Below are 23,798 nucleotides of genomic sequence, written 5' to 3'. Positions count from 1 at the left end.
GGCAGCGTCCTGCGCAGCAGACAGCACTGCCTGTGACTTCTTCAGTACATGGATGTAGTAATGTGGTGTGTCTGTTCCATTACCTATATTCTGGGAAGGAGGATATACTTAGGGGACTTGCAGATGTTATGGCCAATGGAAGTTGTAGTTTTGCAGCAGTTGGAGCTCCAAAGTTTGCAGACCACTGGTTTAGAGTATTGGTGTCAGACCTTCCTAACCCTACAGCCTGGACTCTGAGCACCATGCGCCAGGCCAGCACTGCTATATAGCGCTGTACACTGGGATTCTGTCTTGCCAGCTGGGCCATAAAATTGCAGTGCGAGAAACATAACATGAGATCGGGACATTTTTTATACCCAGGTCAACCAGTTTGGAAAGGGAGACTGCGATGTGGCCAAAAAGGCTGGCGAAGAACAAGACGCGCTCCAGATGATGAGCTTGTTACAATTGTGTCAATTGTGTGAGGTGAACAGCTCCGGACTGAAACATTGTAAGAAGACATCTCTGCTGCTGTGACATTGTGACAAACCCTCAGCTGTGAGAAGAGTTAGGATTCCACAGGTAATCAGCCTGTTTGATGATAACAAAAAAGTTTCCACTTCCTGACAGCAAGCACAGAAATTGAAGAGTTGGCCCGGGAGCGTCCTTGGCAAGGCTGGCATCTCTCTAGTTTACGATAATGTATCTCCACCCACGCAGTCATCTACCCGTGATTTGTGGCGCCTCCAGCTGGCTGGCGCTGCGCAGGGACATATGGCGCACAGGTGGGAATATAGGTTGTATTGTTTGTGTATCAACATTGGCGCTCGGCTCTCTAGAACGTATAAATATGTGTACGGTCTCATAGTATGTGTTTGTGTGTAACCATATGCCAGCTCTCTGGTGTGCCCGCGCGTGCGCCTCCTCCGGGGTACACAGCAGCCCATGTATAATTCACAGCGCCGTGCCCAGCGCTATAAATATTTCATGACTCCTGGAAGCCGGTGGGAATGGATCTGTCTGCCTCTCGTCTATGTCTGGCTCCTGCTCACTGATTTTCCTTTCCCGTCTTCCTTCCTACGTCTGTGCCATCCTCTGATCCTCCTTGCATCACGCCAATGTCGCCCTGATCCGAAGACGTAGCTGATGTAAGGACAGACCCATCAATGGTGGCAAAGCCCAAAGGAGACTCCTGAAAGTCGTAGACTGATGGAAGTCATGAAATCAGAATCGGAGATAGTAGAAAGTAGTAGCCTCCTGAGGAGTTTCGAGGATATACATGACTACTGTATAGTCTGGATCAATGGAGTACCCCCTTATAAAAGACTCGGACTGCTTCTTTATAATAGTCTCTGTGAGGTTAGGGTCAGGACAGATCTCCTCCATTATAAAGGTCTCTGTAAGGGTAGCATCAGGATAGATCTCCATTATAATAGTCTCTGTGAGGTTAGGGTCAGGACAGATCTCCTCCATTATAATAGTCTCTGTAAGGATAGCATCAGGACAGATCTCCATTATAATAGTCTTTGTGAGGTTAGGGTCAGGACAGATCTCCATTATAATAGTCTCTGTGAGGTTAGGGTCAGGACAGATCTCCATTATAATAGTCTCTGTGAGGTTAGGGTCAGGACAGATCTCCTCCATTATAAAAGTCTCTATAAGGATAGCATCAGGACAGATCTCCTCCATTATAATAGTCTCTGTGAGGTTAGGGTCAGGACAGATCTCCACCATTATAAAAGTCTCTATAAGGATAGCATCAGGACAGATCTCCTCCATTATAATAGTCTCTGTGAGGTTAGGGTCAGGACAGATCTCCTCCATTATAATAGTCTCTGTGAGGTTAGGGTCAGGACAGATCTCCTCCATTATAAAAGTCTCTATAAGGATAGCATCAGGACAGATCTCCTCCATTATAATAGTCTCTGTGAGGTTAGGGTCAGGACAGATCTCCTCCATTATAATAGTCTCTGTGAGGTTAGGGTCAGGACAGATCTCCATTATAATAGTCTCTGTGGGGTTAGGGTCAGGACAGATCTCCTCCATTATAATAGTCTCTGTGAGGTTAGGGTCAGGACAGATCTCCATTATAATAGTCTCTGTGGGGTTAGGGTCAGGACAGATCTCCTCCATTATAAAAGTCTCTATAAGGATAGCATCAGGACAGATCTCCTCCATTATAATAGTCTCTGTGAGGTTAGGGTCAGGACAGATCTCCTCCATTATAATAGTCTCTGTGAGGTTAGGGTCAGGACAGATCTCCATTATAATAGTCTCTGTGGGGTTAGGGTCAGGACAGATCTCCACCATTATAAAAGTCTCTATAAGGATAGCATCAGGACAGATCTCCTCCATTATAATAGTCTCTGTGAGGTTAGGGTCAGGACAGATCTCCTCCATTATAATAGTCTCTGTGAGGTTAGGGTCAGGACAGATCTCCATTATAATAGTCTCTGTGAGGTTAGGGTCAGGACAGATCTCCATTATAATAGTCTCTGTGGGGTTAGGGTCAGGACAGATCTCCTCCATTATAATAGTCTCTGTGGGGTTAGGGTCAGGACAGATCTCCTCCATTATAATAGTCTCTGTGAGGTTAGGGTCAGGACAGATCTCCTCCATTATAATAGTCTCTGTGAGGTTAGGGTCAGGACAGATCTCCACCATTATAAAAGTCTCTATAAGGATAGCATCAGGACAGATCTCCTCCATTATAATAGTCTCTGTGAGGTTAGGGTCAGGACAGATCTCCACCATTATAAAAGTCTCTATAAGGATAGCATCAGGACAGATCTCCATTATAATAGTCTCTGTGAGGTTAGAGTCAGGACAGATCTCCTCCATTATAAAAGTCTCTGTAAGGATAGCATCAGGACAGGTCTCCATTATAATAGTCTCTGTGAGGTTAGGGTCGGGACAGATCTCCTCCATTATAATAGTCTATGTGAGGTTAGGATCAGGACAGATCTCCTCCATTATAATAGTCTCTGTGGGGTTAGGGTCAGGACAGATCTCCTCCATTATAAAAGTCTCTGTAAGGATAGCATCAGGACAGATCTCCATTATAATTGTCTCTGAGAGGTTAGGGTCAGGACAGATCTCCTCCATTATAAAAGTCTCTGTAAGGATAGCATCAGGACAGATCTCCATTATAATTGTCTCTGAGAGGTTAGGGTCAGGACAGATCTCCTCCATTATAAAAGTCTCTGTAAGGATAGCATCAGGACAGATCTCCATTATAATAGTCTGTGAGGTTAGGGTCAAGACAGATCTCCTCCATGATAATAGTCTGTAAGGTTAGGGTCAGGACAGAGCTCCTCCATCATAATAGTCGCTTTAAAGTTAGGGTCAGGACAGATCACCTCCATTATAATAGTCTCTCTAAGGTTCGGTTTAGGAAAGATCTTCTCTATTATAATAGTGTCTGTAAAGTTCGGGTCAGGACAGATCTCCTCCATTATAATAGTCCCTGTAAGGTTCTGGTCAGAACAGATCTCCTCCATTATAATAGTCTCTGTAAGGTTAGGGTCAGAACAGATCTCCTCCATTATCATAGTCTCTGTAAGGTTAGGGTCAGAACAGATCTCCTCCCTTATAATAGTCTCTGTAAGGTTCTGGTCAGGACAGATCTCCTCCAGTATAATAGTCCCTGTAAGGTTCGGGTCAGGACAGATCTCCTCCATTATCATATTCTCTGTGAGGTTCTGGTCAGGACAGATCTCCTCCAGTATAATAGTGTCTGTAAGGATATCATCAGGACAGATCTCCTCCATTATCATATTCTCTGTGAGGTTAGGTTCAGGACAGATCTCCTCCATTATCATAGTCTCTGAGAGGTTAGGTTCAGGACAGATCTCCTCCATTATAATAGTCTCTGTGAGGTTAGGTTCAGGACAGATCTCCTCCATTATAATAGTCTCTGTCTGGTTCGGGTCAGGACAGATCTCCTCCATTATAATAGTCTCTGTGGGGTTCGGGTCAGGACAGATCTCCTTTATACTAGTGTCTGTAAGGTTATGGTCATGACAGATCTCCTCCATTATAATAGTCTCTTGTCTGGAACGGTTATCTGAAAATCTGTAAGTTCATCACAGTGACTCATGCCGTTTGATAAAACTGGACTATCTTTCGACCCCAGTCTCTCACTTCCCACCACCTATTTGTAGGCCTAGTTTACACCAAATATGAATGTTTGAATTTTGGTCATTTTTGGCCCACAAAATTGCATTAAGTGTCAGTCCTTTCTCCTCTAACCCCTGACCCTTTCTATAGACACTTTTGGAAAGTTTTAAGGATGTCGGAGACATCTGTTCTTTATGGCATAAAAGTGTCTAATAACATATGCGCCCAAATTTTTGTGCAAATTACCCCAGAAGAGTGACACCCCTCCGACAGTTTAGTCTGGACCAGTATCTTCACGAAAAGGCATTATGGGCTCCAATAAGTACAATCCTTTTTTGGGTTGCTGCTAAACCTCATGTTATTGGGGGCTCGTCCGGATTGTGATAAGTTGGTCATAGCTGTCCCAGTATTTTCCCTCCTTTTCTTAGGTAACCATCAGACGACATTGTGTTCAGTATGGATCCTGAGATCCATCTAGAAATTCTACCGGTATAGGGTATTCCCAATCATGAAAGTGAAAGCCTCTTCTTTGAGCTCAGAGGTCACCTGTAACAATAAAAGCTGTATAGAAGGAGCCTTTAATTGTGTCACTAACTTACCTGTCCTGTCTCCAGCGCTGTGGTCTGAGGCTGCGGCACGGCCGTGCCGGGTGAGAACGCACACTTGTATGTTGGTCCGATGGGGTGCCAAGTCCATGGACCTATCAGGTCCTAAATTAGCGACTCAACTCCCTATTTGAATCCCATGCTGGCAATACACCATTGTTAGTTATAGATTTTCACTTCCTTGCTGTGATCCCGGTCCTGTTCTTTGTGCATTTGAATTGCTTATTGGATTGACCTCAGCTCGCCTTTGACCACTCTCTGACTCGTGATTTGGTACTGTGTTTCCCGTCTGGTTTCGACATCGACTTGGCTATTCTGACTACCATCTGTTGTCTGATTTGGTACTGCATTGTCCACCCGGTTCCAACCCTTTCCTGTATGACTTCGTCTTTTTTTTTGTTTCTTCTCTGTTTGTGTGTCAGTCCTGCTCTTAGCAGAGTAGAGAACGTTGACCAGTTGCGGACTTGCCACCTAGTCAAGGAGGCAAGGAAAGTCAGCTGTATTCAGCTGTGTGTTACTGCCTACTGTGCTGACGAGTGCTTAGAGATATGGATGAACCATGTGACCTTCTGTAATCCTCCTATTCTGATGGTCATCATGTGACACCATCCCTACACTCATATACTTGTTATAAAGATGACTCACACAAGTCATCTCCAGGTGCTGACAATGGACCTACTACAACTTCATGAACGCAACAATTCCAATACAAGAAATAAAGTTCTGATTGTGTTTTCGAGTAAAGCTAATGAAAGCTCAGATGTGTCCGAGCGGCATTTAGCTCAGCGCATTTCTGCTTCCACACTAGAAAGAGGCTGCAGACACAAATGAAATGAGCAACAATCTCTGTGGCCATAAATGAGACCACATTGAGGGTTTTAGAGATGGGTAATGAGGTAACAACAGCCGACATGTGAGGAGGAGGAGGGGAGAGGCTCTTAATAATGCACAAGGTTCTTCTCTCATCATTCTTAAGTGCTCCAACCTTTTCCCGTAAAGATGGGCTAGTCTTTAAAGAGACACAAGTCATAAAAGGTTCTTCATGTCTATCTACTGAAGCTTCCATAGAGACTGACACATATGTCTGAGGATCCAAGACCCTCAGAACTGTTCATCAGGGGTGGACTGAGGCCTGTTCTTATGTGGCATTATCAAGGACGGGATTCAGGGTGGACATGGAGTGAAGGGCTTGTAGATGGCCTCAGCTGCTGAACTTAGGTAATGGCTAATTGGCCAATGTCCTGCCCTTTCAGTCTGGTTGGTGGTCCACACTAGGTCCCGTCTCTGGCTGAGCCTTTGGGCACTGTCCCAACCGTGCATCAAAATATGCTTGGCTATAATTCAAAAAAAGTAGTCTTGAAATGGGTCACGTTTGTGACTCTAGCTGACCTGTTGTACATGGACATTGACTACATGATTACATTGGCAGCACACGTGAAGCTGTGAAGATGAGCCCATATGAAGGCCACTCATAAGTCTTCTTTTTATTTTATAGGTTTTTTTTGAAGTTTTTCTTAAAATGCAACCAGAACTGCCTGAAGAATGCTGGGAACCCTCGGGACATGAGGCGGTTTCAGGTGAGATGACCACAGTTCTTGTTGTGTTAGTGCCAAGGAGGGAAAAAAAGAACAACATTTGAAGTGAACTGTGAACACCAGATATGTTGGACTTGATGTTGTAAAATGCACAGGGCGGTAGACCTGGCCTCAGAGGGCGCAGGTGTGGGGTCAACCACAGAACTTCACACTAGTATCACCCTGCCCCTCATCTTACCAGCCTCCGTAGCCAGATCATGACATCGTGATATACACCTCATTTTTAGTGGGGGCTCGGCCGGGATCTTACATGTGCAAACTGTGTGAGTCCAAGACCAGCAAAGTGACGTTCTCTTACAATGCATGGACATCGCTGCAGTACACGTTCCTGGACGTAGCCATGGCAACCAATATGAGAACCGCCATTGTTTACACCTCTGACTGAACAAAACTAAGAAAGTTCATAACCGAGAAGATTTTGTTATTGGCTGTGTCCCGGGGACTTGACTCTTCGGGCCCCGTGAGGAGCGGAGACGTCACACGTCATGCAGTGTAGATCAGCAGAATGTATGGACTCAGTATATAAAATGCCTTGTGCTGTGTGATTTCTCCGCTCCTAACATGTGGTGCTAGAAGAGTTAAGTCCCCGCTACGCAGCTCCTGACAAGGAACTTCAGCTTCTTCTCACAGCGGGGGTCCTCTGCTCATTAGGGGGCTCTTTAAAGAGCTGATAATTATGACATCCTAACGTGATTAGCTCCCACTTCATTTACATTCCTCCATGTAGAGACGTCGCACCCGGCTCCTGTCATGTCTGATACGGGGGTCACCTGTGAGATGTGGCCAGGTGTGCCCAGATATATGCCCAGCACTGTACCCGGATATATGCCCAGCAGTGTACCCGGATATATGCCCAGCATTGTACCCGGATATATGCCCAGCACTGTACCCGGATATATGCCCAGCACTGTATCCGGATATATACCCAGCATTGTACCCGGATATATGCCCAGCAGTGTACCCAGATATATGCCCAGCACTTTACCCGGATATATACCCAGCATTGTACCCGGATATATACCCAGCATTGTACCCGGATATATACCCAGCATTGTACCCGGATATATGCCCAGCACTGTACCCGGATATATGCCCAGCACTGTATCCGGATATATACCCAGCATTGTACCCGGATATATGCCCAGCAGTGTACCCGGATATATGCCCAGCAGTGTACCTGGATATATGCCCAGCACTTTACCCGGATATATACCCAGCATTGTACCCGGATATATATCCAGCACTGTACCCGGATATATGCCCAGCATTGTACCTGGATATATGCCCAGCACTGTACCCGGATATATGCCCAGCACTGTATCCGGATATATATCTAGCACTGTACCCGGATATATGCCCAGCAGTGTACCCAGATATATGCCCAGCACTGTATCCGGATATATATCTAGCACTGTACCCGGATATATGCCCAGCACTGTATCCGGATATATACCCAGCATTGTACCCGGATATATGCCCAGCAGTGTACCCGGATATATGCCCAGCACTGTACCCGGATATATGCCCAGCATTGTACCCGGATATATGCCCAGCATTGTACCCGGATATATGCCCAGCATTGTACCTGGATATATGCCCAGCACTGTACCCGGATATATGCCCAGCATTGTACCCGGATATATGCCCAGCAGTGTACCCGGATATATGCCCAGCAGTGTACCCGGATATATGCCCAGCACTGTACCCGGATATATGCCCAGCACTGTACCCGGATATATGCCCAGCACTTTACCCAGATATATGCCCAGCACTGTACCCAGATATATGCCCAGCACTGTACCCGGATATATGCCCAGCACTGTATTCGGATATATGCCCAGCACTGTATTCGGATATATGCCCAGCACTGTATCCGGATATATGCCCAGCACTGTACCCGGATATATGCCCAGCACTGTACCCGGATATATGCCCAGCACTGTACCCGGATATATGCCCAGCACTGTACCCAGATATATGCCCAGCACTGTACCCAGATATATGCCCAGCACTGTATTCGGATATATGCCCAGCACTGTATTCGGATATATGCCCAGCACTGTATCCGGATATATGCCCAGCACTGTACCCGGATATATGCCCAGCACTGTACCCGGATATATGCCCAGCACTGTACCCGGATATATGCCCAGCACTGTACCTGGATATATGCCCAGCATTGTACCCGGATATATGCCCAGCATTGTACCCGGATATATGCCCAGCATTGTACCCGGATATATGCCCAGCATTGTACCCGGATATATGCCCAGCATTGTACCCGGATATATGCCCAGCACTGTACCCAGATATATGCCCAGCAGTGTACCCGGATATATGCCCAGCAGTGTACCCGGATATATGCCCAGCACTGTACCCGGATATATGCCCAGCACTGTACCCGGATATATGCCCAGCACTTTACCCAGATATATGCCCAGCACTGTACCCAGATATATGCCCAGCACTGTACCCGGATATATGCCCAGCACTGTATTCGGATATATGCCCAGCACTGTATCCGGATATATGCCCAGCACTGTACCCGGATATATGCCCAGCACTGTACCCGGATATATGCCCAGCACTGTACCCGGATATATGCCCAGCACTGTACCTGGATATATGCCCAGCATTGTACCCGGATATATGCCCAGCATTGTACCCGGATATATGCCCAGCATTGTACCCGGATATATGCCCAGCATTGTACCCGGATATATGCCCAGCATTGTACCCGGATATATGCCCAGCATTGTACCCGGATATATGCCCAGCACTGTACCCAGATATATACCCAGCATTGTACCCGGATATATGCCCAGCACTGTACCCGGATATATACCCAGCACTGTACCCGGCTATATACACAGCACTGTACCCAGATATATACCCAGCACTGTTCCTAGACCCCATATTCCTCTGCATGTAGCACACTCGTGGTGCTGTGTAACGCTTGTGTTCTGCATTGGGTTATATTACAGGTGGTGGTCTCCACTACGGTGAATGTGGACGGCCATGTCCTCGCTGTGTCAGATAACATGTTTGTGCACAATAACTCCAAACATGGCCGCCGGGCGAGAAGACTGGACCCGACCGAAGGTGAGTCTGTAGATTTATTATAGTCCTGTTACATGCAGAGACCACCACTCACATCGCTCCCTGTCCACATTGTCAGCCCCAATCTACAGTCCGAATTAACCTCCCAGTACGGGAGAGGAAACCCAGAGGAACACGGGGAGAACATATAAACTGCAGGCACATACTGGTCTGATTCTAACCCAGGACCCAGCACAGCAAGACAACAATCCCGACCACTGATCCACCACTAACCTCTGATCCACCACTAACCGTTGATCCACCACTAACCTCTGATCCACCACTAACCACTGATCCACCACTAACCACTGATCCACCACTAACCACTGATCCACCACTAACCACTGATCCACCGCTAACCACTGTGCCACTGCTAACCAGTGATCCTTCACTAACCGCTGAGCCACCACTAACCGCTGAGCCACCACTAACCACTGATCCGTCACTAACGAATAAACCAACACTAACCGCTGACCCATCACTGACACACTGAGCCACCACTAACCACTGAGCCACCACTAACCGCTGAGCCACCACTAACCGCTGAGCCACCACTAACCCATCACTAACGAATAAACCAACACTAACCACTGAGCCATCACTGACACACTGAGCCACCACTAACCAGTGATCCACCACTGAACACTGGGATACCACTAATAACTGATCCATCACACACGACTGAACCACCACTAACCACTGATCCGTCACTAACGAATGAACCACCGCTAACCACTGAGCCACCACCAAGCACTGAGCTGCCGTACTTTCTAGTGACATTAATTAAAAGACCAGCCATCGCTCTTGGTCTGACCAATCAGCTGTCACCTTCAGGCTGACAGATCAGATGTCACAGAAATGATTGTTGTCAGATCTTATTCTCCTTAGTGTAACATTATGTCCTCTATCCCCCCACATTTGTTCAGCAGCCACTCCCTGCATCAAGGCCATTAGTCCCAGTGAAGGCTGGACCACCGGCGGGGCCACCGTCATCCTCATAGGAGATCATTTCTTTGATGGTCTGCAAGTTGTGTTTGGCACCATGTTGGTGTGGAGTGAGGTAAGTCGCGGGTCTGGTCTATAACACATATAAATTATTTAAAGCGATATTCCACTTGGAAGAGATCACTTTCTGGAATACCGCATTTAGGAGCAATATTCACTACTCACAAAAAGTTCAGGATATTTGGCTTGTGGGTGAAACTTCAGGATGACCCTAAAATGCCCTCTAACCTTTACAGGTGAACTTAATGTGACCTTCTTTAAGCTTCTGAATGCACATGTCCAACTGTTCAGTGTTTCAGTGCTTTTTACACAACTTGCTGTTCTCTAACAAGGAGCTTAACAGCAAAATTCACAGCAGGTCTTTGAACCATGAATCGACACTTAACAATTGATCAATAGAACCATTACGAGGCTTCAAGCAGGATGTCCTCTGACGGAAGTGGCCATTGAGCTTAGAGTGTCACAGAGTGTTGCAGGTTGCATCAGAGATACAGAGAGACTAGAAGAGTCAACGAAAGACAGAGATGTGGACGTCCTTTGGCCACATCCCACACTGATGACCACTTCATTGTGAATAATGCCCTGTGGAACCAGATGATGAATGACACACAACTCCAGGAACAATTGTCACGTAAGACCATTCAAAACTGTTAACATCAAAGTGGTCTGCGTGCCAAGGGTACCTGACCACACCACCAGGCACAGGTATCTCCGTCTTGCATGCTGGACGAGGGACCAGTTGGTCTCAGTGCTGTTCACTGATTGAAGTCAATTCACGCTGAGCAGAAATGATGGCCGCCAACAATGTAGGAGACGTCAAGGAGAGCGCTATGCATCAGCCACTGTTGTCAGCAGATGAGCCTTTGGTGGTGGTGGTGTTACAGTGTGGACAGGTGTGTCCAGTCAGTACAGAACTGCCCTACACTTTGTGAATGGTCAAGTGACAAGCCCATACTACTTGAAGAACATCATTAATCAAGTCATTGTGTCTCTGCATGAACAACACAGGCCTAATTTCATCTTCATGGAGGACAATGCGCCAGCTCATCGAAGTCACATCATTACGGAGACTGATGGAGACTGGGGGACCTCAAATGGAGTGGCCTGCATATTCTCCAGACCTGAATCCCATTGAAAACCTATGGGATCAGCTGAGTCGACGTGTAGAGGCTCGTAACTCTGTACCCCAGAACCTCAATGATCTGAGGGACGCCCTTCAAGAAGAGTGGGATGCCATGCCTCAGCAGACAATAAGTCGACCTGTGGACAACATGGGACGTCGTTGTCAAGCTGTAATTGATGCTTAAGGCCATATGACAAGTGATTGAGACAGTGACAATTTTTGTGGCGGTATACCCAGCACTGGTGTGGGCTTTTGATTCAATAAATTGTTTGAGATGAGGACATCACCATTACTGCTTCTACTTAAATGCCCGAATTTCATGATATAATATCACTGTAAGAGGAACTTTTTAAGTTTTCCATAAATTTCACCCAAAAGCCAAATATCCCTACATTTTTGTGAGTAGTGTATTTTCTAAAACGGCCCCTGGACACCTATTTATGGTCCACATTCTTGAAACTATTTGTTGACCTGTGTGGGGCAATCACAATTTTATTGTGGGTAGATCTCCTTCCTGGACTGTTGGTGGGTGGGGGGAACACATTGACAACTGCGTTGACAATTAAAAGATTGTGTAAGGGCAGTTGTCACATTTTTGAGTCTCAGCCATTATCCACGCTAATGGTTCATTTGTGTTCTCCACAGCTCATTACACCTCATGCAATCAGAGTACAGACGCCCCCAAGACACATCCCTGGTGTGGTGGAGGTCACACTGTCCTACAAATCTAAGCACTTTTGTAAAGGGGCCCCAGGACGATTTGTGTACACAGGTAAGGAGACTTGTACAAAATTAAAATAACTCATACAGACCTGTGAAATAAACACAAGTTTCATATTATCTATACAGTAATTCTGCCTCCAATGTACAAAAATATAACTACTATAATACTGCTCCTATGTACAAAAATATAACTATTATAATACTGCTCCTATGTACAAGAATATAACTACTATAATACTGCTCCTATGTACAAGAATATAACTACTATAATACTGCTCCTATGTACAAGAATATAACTACTATAATACTGCTCCTATGTACAACAATATAACTGCTATAATACTGCTCCTATGTACAAGAATATAACTACTATAATACTGCTCATATGTACAAGAATATAACTACTATAATACTGCTCCTATGTACAAGAATATAACTACTATAATACTGTCCCTATGTACAAGAATATAACTACTATAATACTGCCTCCTATATACAGGAATATAACTACTATAATACTGCCTCCTATGTACAAGAATATAACTACTATAATACTGCTCCTATGTACAAGAATATAACTACTATAATACTGCCTCCTATGTACAAGAATATAACTACTATAATACTGCTCCTATGTACAAGAATATAACTACTATAATACTGCTCCTATGTACAAGAATATAACTACTATAATACTGCTCCTATGTACAAGAATATAACTGCTATAATACTGCTCCTATGTACAAGAATATAACTACTATAATACTGCTCCTATGTACAAGAATATAACTACTATATTACTGCTCCTGTGTACAAGAATATAACTACTATAATACTGCTCCTATGTACAAGAATATAACTACTATAATACTGCTCCTATATACAAGAATATAACTTCTATAATACTGCTCCTATGTACAGGAATATAACTACTATAATACTGTCTCCTATGTAGAAGAATATAACTACTATAATACTGCCTCCTATGTAGAAGAATATAACTACTATAATACTGCTCCTATGTACAAGAAAATAACTGCTATAATACTGCTCTTATGTACAAGAATATAACTACTATAATACTGCTCCTATGTACAAGAATATAACTACTATAATACTGCTCCTATGTACAAGAATATAACTACTATAATACTGCTCCTATGTACAGGAATATAACTACTATAATACTGCCTCCTATGTACAAGAATATAACTACTATAATACTGCTCCTATGTACAAGAATATAACTACTATAATACTGCTCCTATGTACAAGAATATAACTACTATAATACTGCTCCTATGTACAAGAATATAACTTCTATAATACTGCTCCTATGTACAGGAATATAACTACTATAATACTGCCTCCTATGTACAAGAATATAACTACTATAATACTGCCTCCTATGTACAAGAATATAACTACTATAATACTGCTCCTATGTACAAGAATATAACTACTATAATACTGCTCCTATGTACAAGAATATAACTACTATAATACTGCTCCTATATACAAGAATATAACTTCTGTAATACTGCTCCTATGTACAAGACTATAACTACTATAATACTGCCTCCTATGTTCAAGAATATAACTACTATAATACTGCTCTATGTACAAGAATATAACTGCTATAATACTGCTCCTATGTACAAGAATATAACTACTATAATACTGCTCCTATGTACAAGAATATAACTACTATAATACTGCTCATATGTACAAGAATATAACTACTATAATACTGCTCCTATGTACAAGAATATAACTACTATAATACTGCCTCCTATGTACAAGAATATAACTACTATAATACTGCTACTATGTACAAGAATATAACTACTATAATACTGCTCCTATGTACAAGAATATAACTACTATAATACTGCTCATATGTACAAGAATATAACTGCTATAATACTGCTCCTATGTACAAGAATATAACTACTATAATACTGCTCCTATGTACAAGAATATAACTACTATATTACTGCTCCTGTGTACAAGAATATAACTACTATAATACTGCTCCTATGTACAAGAATATAACTACTATAATACTGCTCCTATATACAAGAATATAACTTCTATAATACTGCTCCTATGTACAGGAATATAACTACTATAATACTGCCTCCTATGTAGAAGAATATAACTACTATAATACTGCCTCCTATGTAGAAGAATATAACTACTATAATACTGCTCCTATGTACAAGAATATAACTGCTATAATACTGCTCTTATGTACAAGAATATAACTACTATAATACTGCTCCTATGTACAAGAATATAACTACTATAATACTGCTCCTATGTACAAGAATATAACTACTATAATACTGCCCCTATGTACAAGAATATAACTACTATAATACTGCTCCTATGTACAAGACTATAACTACTATAATACTGCCTCCTATGTACAAGAATATAACTACTATAATACTGCTCCTATGTACAAGAATATAACTACTATAATACTGCTCCTATATACAAGAATATAACTTCTATAATACTGCTCCTATGTACAAAAATATAACTATTATAATACTGCTCCTATGTACAAGAATATAACTACTATAATACTGCTCCTATGTACAAGAATATAACTACTATAATACTGCTCCTATGTACAAGACTATAACTACTATAATACTGCTTCCTATGTACAAGAATATAACTACTATAATACTGCTTCCTATGTACAAGAATATAACTACTATAATACTGCTTCCTATGTACAAGAATATAACTACTATAATACTGCTCATATGTACAAGAATATAACTACTATAATACTGCCTCCTATGTACAAGAATATAACTACTATAATACTGCTCCTATGTACAGGAATATAACTACTATAATACTGCTCCTATGTACAAGAATATAACTACTATAATACTGGCTCCTATGTACAAGAATATAACTACTATAATACTGCCTCCTATGTACAAGAATATAACTACTATAATACTGCTCCTATGTACAAGAATATAACCACTATAATACTGCTCTATGTACAAGAATATAACTACTATATTACTGCCTCCTATGTACAAGAATATTACTTCTACGATGCCCCTTTGAATAAGTATGGATATCCTGGGCTTTACCACCCGGTAAGCTGTGGGTGTAGATCTGCAGAGAACCTTTGTGGATATGTGAAGAGCAGTTGGATCTCCACCTTATGAGATGTCCAGACTCCGGGAAGCTGATGGATCCAGAATTGTCTTGGAGGGGTTTGATGAAATGTGTGAATAGCATCTGCTAACAGGAAATTAATTGTCCTGCCTGGGAAACTTCCGACATAGAAATTTCTCCCAACGTTTCATTATTGGATACCACCCACCGTACAGTGCGCTCATCGGTCGCCCCGGAGCAGCTGCTAACACAGTCAATCATTTTTGGTCGGTTTTGTTTTTTATAATTTTTTTTTCTTCTGGGCGGATTGGCCAGCGAGTCCTGAATTGCACCAAAATCTCGGAGAGATCTAGTTTCTATTGTTACAACATGTGGTTCCAATTTTTAGGAGATATTTTTCTTGCTGCAATATGTTTTACAGAGCGGTTGATAGAATATGAAAAATGACCGCGGTCATGAAACCACGACAAGAGAGGAAGAGCTTAATCCGTGGAAATGTATCCCATGTGTCCAGCGCTGCCTGCAGAAACGAATTGACACCATCCATGTAGTCACGGTATAGATCCAGAAGAGACACTACATTAAGTACATGAACAAAGCGGTGGAAGATGACCTGAGAATTTTCTTATGCAATGGTGGACCCCAATTTAAACGTTTTTAAAACCTAGCAGACATCTTACATTACTTTATGTCACTAATAGGATTTCATTATCCTCAACTTGAGGTCCCAGGACATTCTCAGCATGGTTATGTGTGATGTTTGTGAGAGCCTACAAGAGCCAAAAAGTTGACAAAAGCTCCCCTCCAGTCTTCTGGCCCAGCATCTTTGTTGGAGTGATAGGATGTGGAAGAGGATCATTGCAGCTCTTATATGAACTTCATCCAGTTGCCTTTCATAATGTAGGCCAACTCCAGACAACACCCTGGAGCTAGGAACAACAAATTAATGGAACCTACCTTTTTGGGGTTAATGTATGTTAGTAAAGAAGTCATGTTCTGTTTTTGAATAGTGAAGATTGTGGCCAGTTTGGGGGCAAAGGGAACCCAATACTGTGAAATGGAGATCATCAAGTCCTACACACAGTTGCCCTCGACCTCAAGAAGAAAAGGCATTTCTTTATGTATGTGTAATTTTTGTGCATGTATATATGTGTAAGGGCAGGTTCCTTCCATCAACCTTTCAGCCATTTTGAGCTGGCATCTACCAGTTAGTTAAACCTATTGTGACCCAAGCTGTTGTACCATACTCTCCTGTCCACTTCTGGTCCAAGCTAAAGCTCAGGAGAACAACTGCAAACCTTAAAAAAAGACTCAGTTATCCAGAAGCAATGTCTCCACTTCTTTTAGGTTCTGCTGAAGTTCCTTGCAGTTTGCAAAATCCAATCAAATCACAGAAAGTGGTGAACCCGCGTAAGAAGTCATAGACAAATTATGAGATTTGCAATCTCTGGACATTTATCTGGATTTCTGTATCCAGGAAATGTTGAGCAGATTTGCCCGCTCTCGATGTGAGGTCATCATATTATCGGAGTCGTGGTCAAGTATTGCTTCAGACCTGCGATGATCATGGCTTTCTCCTGCCAGCTGCTATGATGATAGTTATGTGTAGGGCCTTGACTACATTACTGTCCCCTCCCCCAGTCCAGACATGAAGGGTTAAGGCCTCTGAGATGACAAAGGCATCATCTTTCCCGACAGGTCTCCTCTATTAGTGGAGGAGCAGCAGAGAGTCCCAATCAATCCAAATTACTGCAGAGTGGAGCAAAGCTTGGGGGTCGCTGAGCTACATGTGTTTAGTCTAAATCATGTCATCCATCATCATGCCAGGGGTGGGCGGTGGAATCCAATGACACGTGAAGAGGAGGTGCAGGTCAGAGGTCGTAAAAACCGCCATATAGACCACCCTTCCCCCTTCAGGATCCATGGTCACATTACTCATAGATTACTGAAGAGGAAAAGGCTTATCTTCTGGGAAGAGACACCACAAACTAATGATATCAGGGAGATGAGACGTGAGGAAGGAGGCAGTGAAATGTAACTCCAGCATCTGAGGGGTTAATGAACATACATTTATTATATGGACTGTACATGGCAGTATTATTCTGGCACTATATAGCACAATATATTGTGGGCTATACATGACAGTATTATTTTAGCAGTTTATGGAAGTATCATGTGGTCTGTACATAACAGTATTATTTTGTGCACTATATGGCAGTATAATGTGGTCTGTACATGACATTAATATTTTGGCATATGTAACAGTATTATATGGTCTGCACATGGCAGAATTATACTGTCACTATATAGCAGTATTATGTGATCTGAATATTGCAGTATTTTTTTGGCACTATATAGCAGTATCATGTAGTTTGCACATGGAAGTATTATTTTGGCACTATATGGCGGTATGATGTGGTTTTTACATGAAAGTGTTATTTTGGTATTATATGGCAGTGTTATGTGTTCTGTACATGGTAGTAATATTTTGTCACGTATAATAGTATTATGTGGTCTGTGTATGGCAGTATTCATTTAGCGCCATATGGCCGTATGATGTGGTCTGTGCATGGCAGCAATACTATCTGGCTGTAATGGCAATACTATATGGCTGTAAGATGTAATCTTTACATGGCAGTAATAATTTGCCACATATGACAGTATTATATGTGGTCTGTACGTGGCAGTATTCTTTTTGGCACTATATAGCAGTCTTATGCAGGCTATTTTTTCACCAATACTTGGACACTATGAGGGAGAGTATTAGTTATGCATTATATGACAGTATATTTTAATAGCTGGCTACATGGGCACGCTAATGACTATGGTGGAAACGCCAGATAAATTATAAGAGGAAGCGATTTCAGTCGTTGGGTGCAGTGTATTGTAGAACTGGGGGTCGGTCTGTGTGTCCTGCATCCTCAGGGAATATCATGTCCTCCCTGTCTATAGTTACTACTGTGCTCAGTCTGAGGTCATAAAGCTGCTCATTGGTGAGATGACCATCCGTCGTCTATGATTTCACCAAGATCTCCTTCCTTTCTTTACAGCTCTGAATGAACCTACCATAGACTATGGCTTCCAGAGATTACAGAAGGTGGTTCCCAGACACCCTGGAGACCCTGAGAGACTACCCAAGGTAAGGACCTTCATTTACCCCTCAGAGTGCACCTCTGACTTACTGATGTATCTGCAGGTGACATCACTACTATATTATTGTCCTGGAGCCCAAAATCTGGTGTTAGAATGTTATACAACATGGTCTCCTATAATATTATAAGCCCCTCACCCGAGAGGACACAGGTAGAATATTACCAGAGGCCATCCTTTGAGCAGTGACCCATCACTATTCAAGGGGGCACCACAGACCCTGGTGACCTAGACTTCTGGAGTTTACATCCCAAGCCACCTTCTGGCTGTATGGTTATATTATATGGGCGCCGCAGGGTACGAGTGACTCGAACACTGGCACATTAGTCACAGTCTTTTCCCTGGATCTGTCTTTGATGTGCTTGTTCTGCCTGGATCTGTCTTTGATGTGCAACTTCCTGTGGCCACCTTATGACCTCACATGGTGGTCACTCACACAGGAAGTAGCCGCTGGACAGCCTGAATTCTCTGAAAAATACACTATGGGGAGGGGGGGGGAACAAGAAAAGGTACAATCTTTTCCCTGGATCTGTCTTTGATGTGCTTGTTTTCCGAAGTCTATATATCCTAGAGATGCAACTTCCTGTGACAACCTCATGACCTCACATGGTGGTCACTCAAACAGGAAGTGGACTGAACGCATGTTCCCTTCAGTATACATTATTGGTACAAGAAGAGGGATAACAGCAGATTCTACAAATATGTGTAATGTTCATGTAATGTAATGTTTCATGGAGAAACAGCTTCTTGTGACCACCTCATCACCTCACATGGTGGTCAATCACACAGGAAGTAGCTGCTGGACAGCCTGAACTTGTATCCCCTTAAAAATACACTATAGAGGGACCAAGAAAAGATAAGAAAATTTCCCTGGACCTGTCTGTGACAAGCTTGTTTTTCTTCAGTCTGTATATCCTAGGGATGCAATTGCCTATGACCACCTTATGACCTCACATGGTGGTCACTCAAACAGGAAATGGACTGAACTTATGTTCCCTGCCGTATACAGTACATTATGGTACAAAAAAAAGGATAACAACAGATTCTACAAGTATGTGTCAAGCTCATGGAAATGTGTACAAGGAGATGCAACTTCCTGTGACCACCTTATAACCTCACATGGTCACTCACACAGGAAGTGACTTTTGGACAGTCTGAACTCGTGTCACCTGCAATCTACAATATGGGTGTCACGAACCAGCGGGCCACATGTCCTACTTCCTCTAAGGGTGTTGTCTAAGTGAACCCCTCAATCTTCACAGTACCCCTGATAGTGGGGATAGACTTTCCCAAGGGGAACACCAGGTTGCTACCTTTTGAGGAGAATAGGCACACGAGGCAGCTGGTCCAGGCGGACCAGGAGGTACCTGAGCAAGGTAGCAGAGATACAGGCTTTGTCAGCAGGCTGAGTCGTAACCAGGGGCAACAGTGCAGGACCGAAGGATGAGGCAGAGACGAGGTCAGACAGGCGATAGGTCAGGGCAGGCGGCACAGGTACAGGTCAGGCAATCCGGATCGGCAACAGGAGAGTCAAGATAAGCAGGCAGGGATCAAGCAGGGTCCAGGAATACAAGTACGAGTCAGGAACACAAGCAGATATCAGGAACCTTAGCAGAACACAAGGACCTTGACACTGAGGCATCTGGGAAGGGGGCTGAGCCACTTATATATGTGCAGGAGGGCTAGGATTAGTTGGCGAGGTCACATGATCCAACCCATAAAACACAGGAAGTGACGCGCGCCGGCCCTTAAGGAAGTGCTGCAGGGAACAAGCAGCAAGCATGGTGTGGCCAGGGCTGAGAGGAAACACCGGCAGTAGATCACCGCCGAACACGGCGCCAGGGACCGCGGCAGTAAGCAGGAGAACAGTGGCGCACAGCAGCCGCTTTTACAATGGGGAGGTCAAGAAGACGCATAAAGATAGATTCTACAAGAATGTGCAACGCTCATGGCAAGGAGTAGACTCAGGGAGATCGGTAGATTTACACTGTAAGGGCGGCAGGTTCTTCAGCCGTTTCTGCACCTGCTCTAGTGTAGTCTTCTCCTCTAGCCGTACACACGTTCAGCTCTTGTCGTGCTCACCGCCCTGTAAATGATCAGTGATGTCTACCGCCTGGTGGAGCCTCCACGCAGACACTAGGCAGTGTGATCAGTAATGACAGCCTAAACCAGCTTCCAAATTGGAGCCATTTATCAAACGGTGACAGGTCGGAGCCGGGGGAAAAACATTTGTTTATGTCCCTGGGAGGGGATGAGGGTCTCTGGGAGTCCATCAGACTGACCCCACACAGAGAGGTCTTTCACCCCCTGATCATCAGGAACGGGTAGAGGACAGCGATGACCACATAGACACCCCCTGTAACCATAAGAGGTCATCATAGGGCTACCCGCCAGGTGGACCCCGAAAGTGCTGTATGGGGACCACAGTGAAGAACATTGTGCAGAGGGTGATTTCACGCGTAGGTCCCACCTAAAGTTACCCGGAATGAGAGTGCCTATGAGAAGGTCTTTCCCTCCAGGACAGGGAGGGTTAAAGGGTGAGAAATCCGCATTATGATGAGAAGTGAATGGAGAGTCTCTGGGAATGAAGCACGACAGGTCCCTAACAATGATAAATGCCGCGAGTAGCGTAATGGTGACAAGACCCATGTCCTCTCCTGTTTAACCCTCCGTGTCCTGGAACTTATTATCTATGCATTGATCTAAAGATTAGTGAGTGCCGGGCCCCGGATTGTCAGAGTCCGGGCCCCATGGGGTTTAAGGCTCTGTATGTTCCAGTCACCATCTATCATACATCACATCATCCAGCTATACACAATCATATTACACCCCCGCCCTGGACCCTGCATAACTGCAGCTCAGGATGTGGCCGGGGGTCAGTCTTAAAGGGAAAGTATACCAGAAAATGAGCTTGTTTTTATGTTATTTTAATAATTTTTTTCTTTATTTTCTATGTCAATATCCTTGCAGTTTTCACACTCAGCCTCATAATAAGCTGACACACTGTTCTGTAGAAATAATTTATCAGTAATGAACTCATTATCAGTAAAGTGTGGGGCAGTCAGCTCATTATCATAAAAGGTAAGGTCCGGCCATCATCTCATTATCATTACAACAAAGGGTATAACCTCTATCATAGAGGCAGATAAGACAAGATCCACAGGTGATAATAGGGGATAGACACAGCTCACCTCCTTTCTCTCTCTGCACAGGACACAGAGCATGCCCACAACTCTCTCCTATAGAGGTCAGTGGCTAATTCTCCTCCTGCACAGTGACCTCTGACAGATCACAGAGCATGCCCTCAATACTCTCCCCTAGAAGTCAGTTACAGAGCATGCCCTCAATACTCTCCCCTAGAAGTCAGTTACAGAGCATGCCCTCAATACTCTCCCCTAGAAGTCAGTTACAGAGCATGCCCTCAATACTCTCCCCTAGAAGTCAGTCACAGAGCATGCCCTCAATACTCTCCCCTAGAAGTCAGTTGATGATGTTGCTAGCTCGCCTCCTCCTCCTACACAGTGACCTCCACAGATTACAAAGCATGCCCACAACTCTCCCACAGAGGTCAGAAGGTGCCTTCTTCTCCTGCACAACAACCTCTGCATAGATCACAGATCATGCCTACAACACTCTTCCATAGATATCAATAGGTGATGTGGCTAACTTGCCTTCTCCTCCTGCACAATGACCTCTTCGCTTGGAAGCCTTACTGTCCTCCGAGGAGGGAAATCATCTGCGCTGCCCTTTAATCTCAGCCGCTCTCTCTAGATGATGTAGAGATTTGATGTAGACATTTCCCAGCAGTGTAGACAGTCTAGAAGACTGCATGTCTCCTGACTCATTCCTCAGAGGTGTCTTACTGTGGAGAATACCTGATGATGGGGTGTAGACCAGGATCTCCTGAACATTACTCATTCTCAGAGTCATCCTCTTGAGTTCCAGGGTGGCTCCTCTCCATAGGACATCTCGGGGGCAAGCAAATCTAGGCCTTGTCACCCTCTAAGATCTAGTGAGAAGCTGTCTGTCAGGATCACAACTTAGACTGAGGATGTCAGCTTAAAGGGTCACCCAGATTTTAACATCAACCTCCCACTGTGCAGGGTTATGCTAAATCTCCCCCCTTCCGCTATCTGACATCCACATCTAAGATATATTAACTGCCACCACTTGTCATATTAGGTGGATAAGACACCTTACACTTGGTAACTCACAATTACCCACTCAAACCCACTATGCTCTTTAGCATTCACAGGATGAATACACAAAGATACCTAACACTTCTTCTAAGGTCATGGAATCGTTTAAAACACAAGAAGTCCAGTTGTCCCCTAAAGAAATGACATTCCACCAATATCCCCACTTCATCTGATGTCATGGAGAGGCTAGTATGTATGCTAATGGTCTTTTATGACCAAGTTTTATGAGGTCAACTTAAACACCTTATAACTTCACATGGTGGTCATTCAGACAGGAAGTGGCTTCTGAACAGCCTGAATGCGCTCCTGCAATATACAGTATGGTTGGGGTCAAGAAGGCACATAAACACAGATTCTATAAATATGTGTAATGCTCATAGCAAGGTGTATACTCAGAGAGTCCACTTAGGTCCACAGTTTTGGCTAAAAATCTGTCCACTAAGATATATTTTCTTGTGGGCATCATAGTGACTTCATACTACCTTCATCCAACCAGTCATAATGTTCCACACACGGGCATATCAAACGTGGAGGGGTTAGAGGCAGTACTTGATGAGTTCCTTAATTATTACGTCTTACAGAGCCCTGATTAATGTGACGTTAACACAACTGATCCCGCTAAACGTCCTAAGTCCAACGTGAGCAGCACACTGCCAAGTTATGGATTATGTACAATATTTCTTTGATGAATATTCATCTTTATGGGTTTTAAACATGACCCCCTCTGCACGTCAAGATATTCTCAGCCTAACCTCCCGAATGGCTCCACCAGGTCTAGGGGTTTTGAGGACATTTAGATGCCAACAACAAGTTTTATGAGGGGGTACCTCCTGTCTGTGTGAAGGTGTTATGCTTCCCTTGTTTTGTTTGGACACACCTTGTGTTCTGGTTTTGGGAATAAGACATTGACGATGGAGGAACTTCTACTACTCTGCTATCTAAAAGTCATTTTAATATCTATACCACTACACTGTCCAAAGAGAGTCGTCTTTATCCCACTGCTTCACTGACCCTACCATCCCCAGATACCTCATGGCCTTTAATGGTC

General features: G+C 43.8%; 1 protein-coding gene across 2 annotated transcripts in view; it reads left to right on the top strand.

The window, feature by feature from the left end:
- EBF4 (EBF family member 4) overlaps positions 1-23,798 on the top strand; it is a 109,173-nt gene that overhangs the window by 71,333 nt on the left and 14,042 nt on the right. Inside the window, exons 7-11 of one of the 2 annotated variants that reach the window (XM_040419436.1) lie at positions 6,199-6,280; positions 9,283-9,400; positions 10,324-10,457; positions 12,171-12,297; positions 18,452-18,540. In XM_040419436.1, coding sequence (XP_040275370.1) covers positions 6,199-6,280; positions 9,283-9,400; positions 10,324-10,457; positions 12,171-12,297; positions 18,452-18,540 — 550 coding nt within the window. The remainder of the gene's footprint in view (positions 1-6,198; positions 6,281-9,282; positions 9,401-10,323; positions 10,458-12,170; positions 12,298-18,451; positions 18,541-23,798) is intronic. The other variant, XM_040419437.1, reaches the window with a different exon arrangement.

Source organism: Bufo bufo, chromosome 2 (genome assembly GCF_905171765.1).
Source record: "Bufo bufo chromosome 2, aBufBuf1.1, whole genome shotgun sequence".
Classification (NCBI taxonomy): Eukaryota; Metazoa; Chordata; class Amphibia; order Anura; family Bufonidae; genus Bufo; species Bufo bufo.
This window is presented reverse-complemented; position numbering and strand designations above follow the sequence as displayed.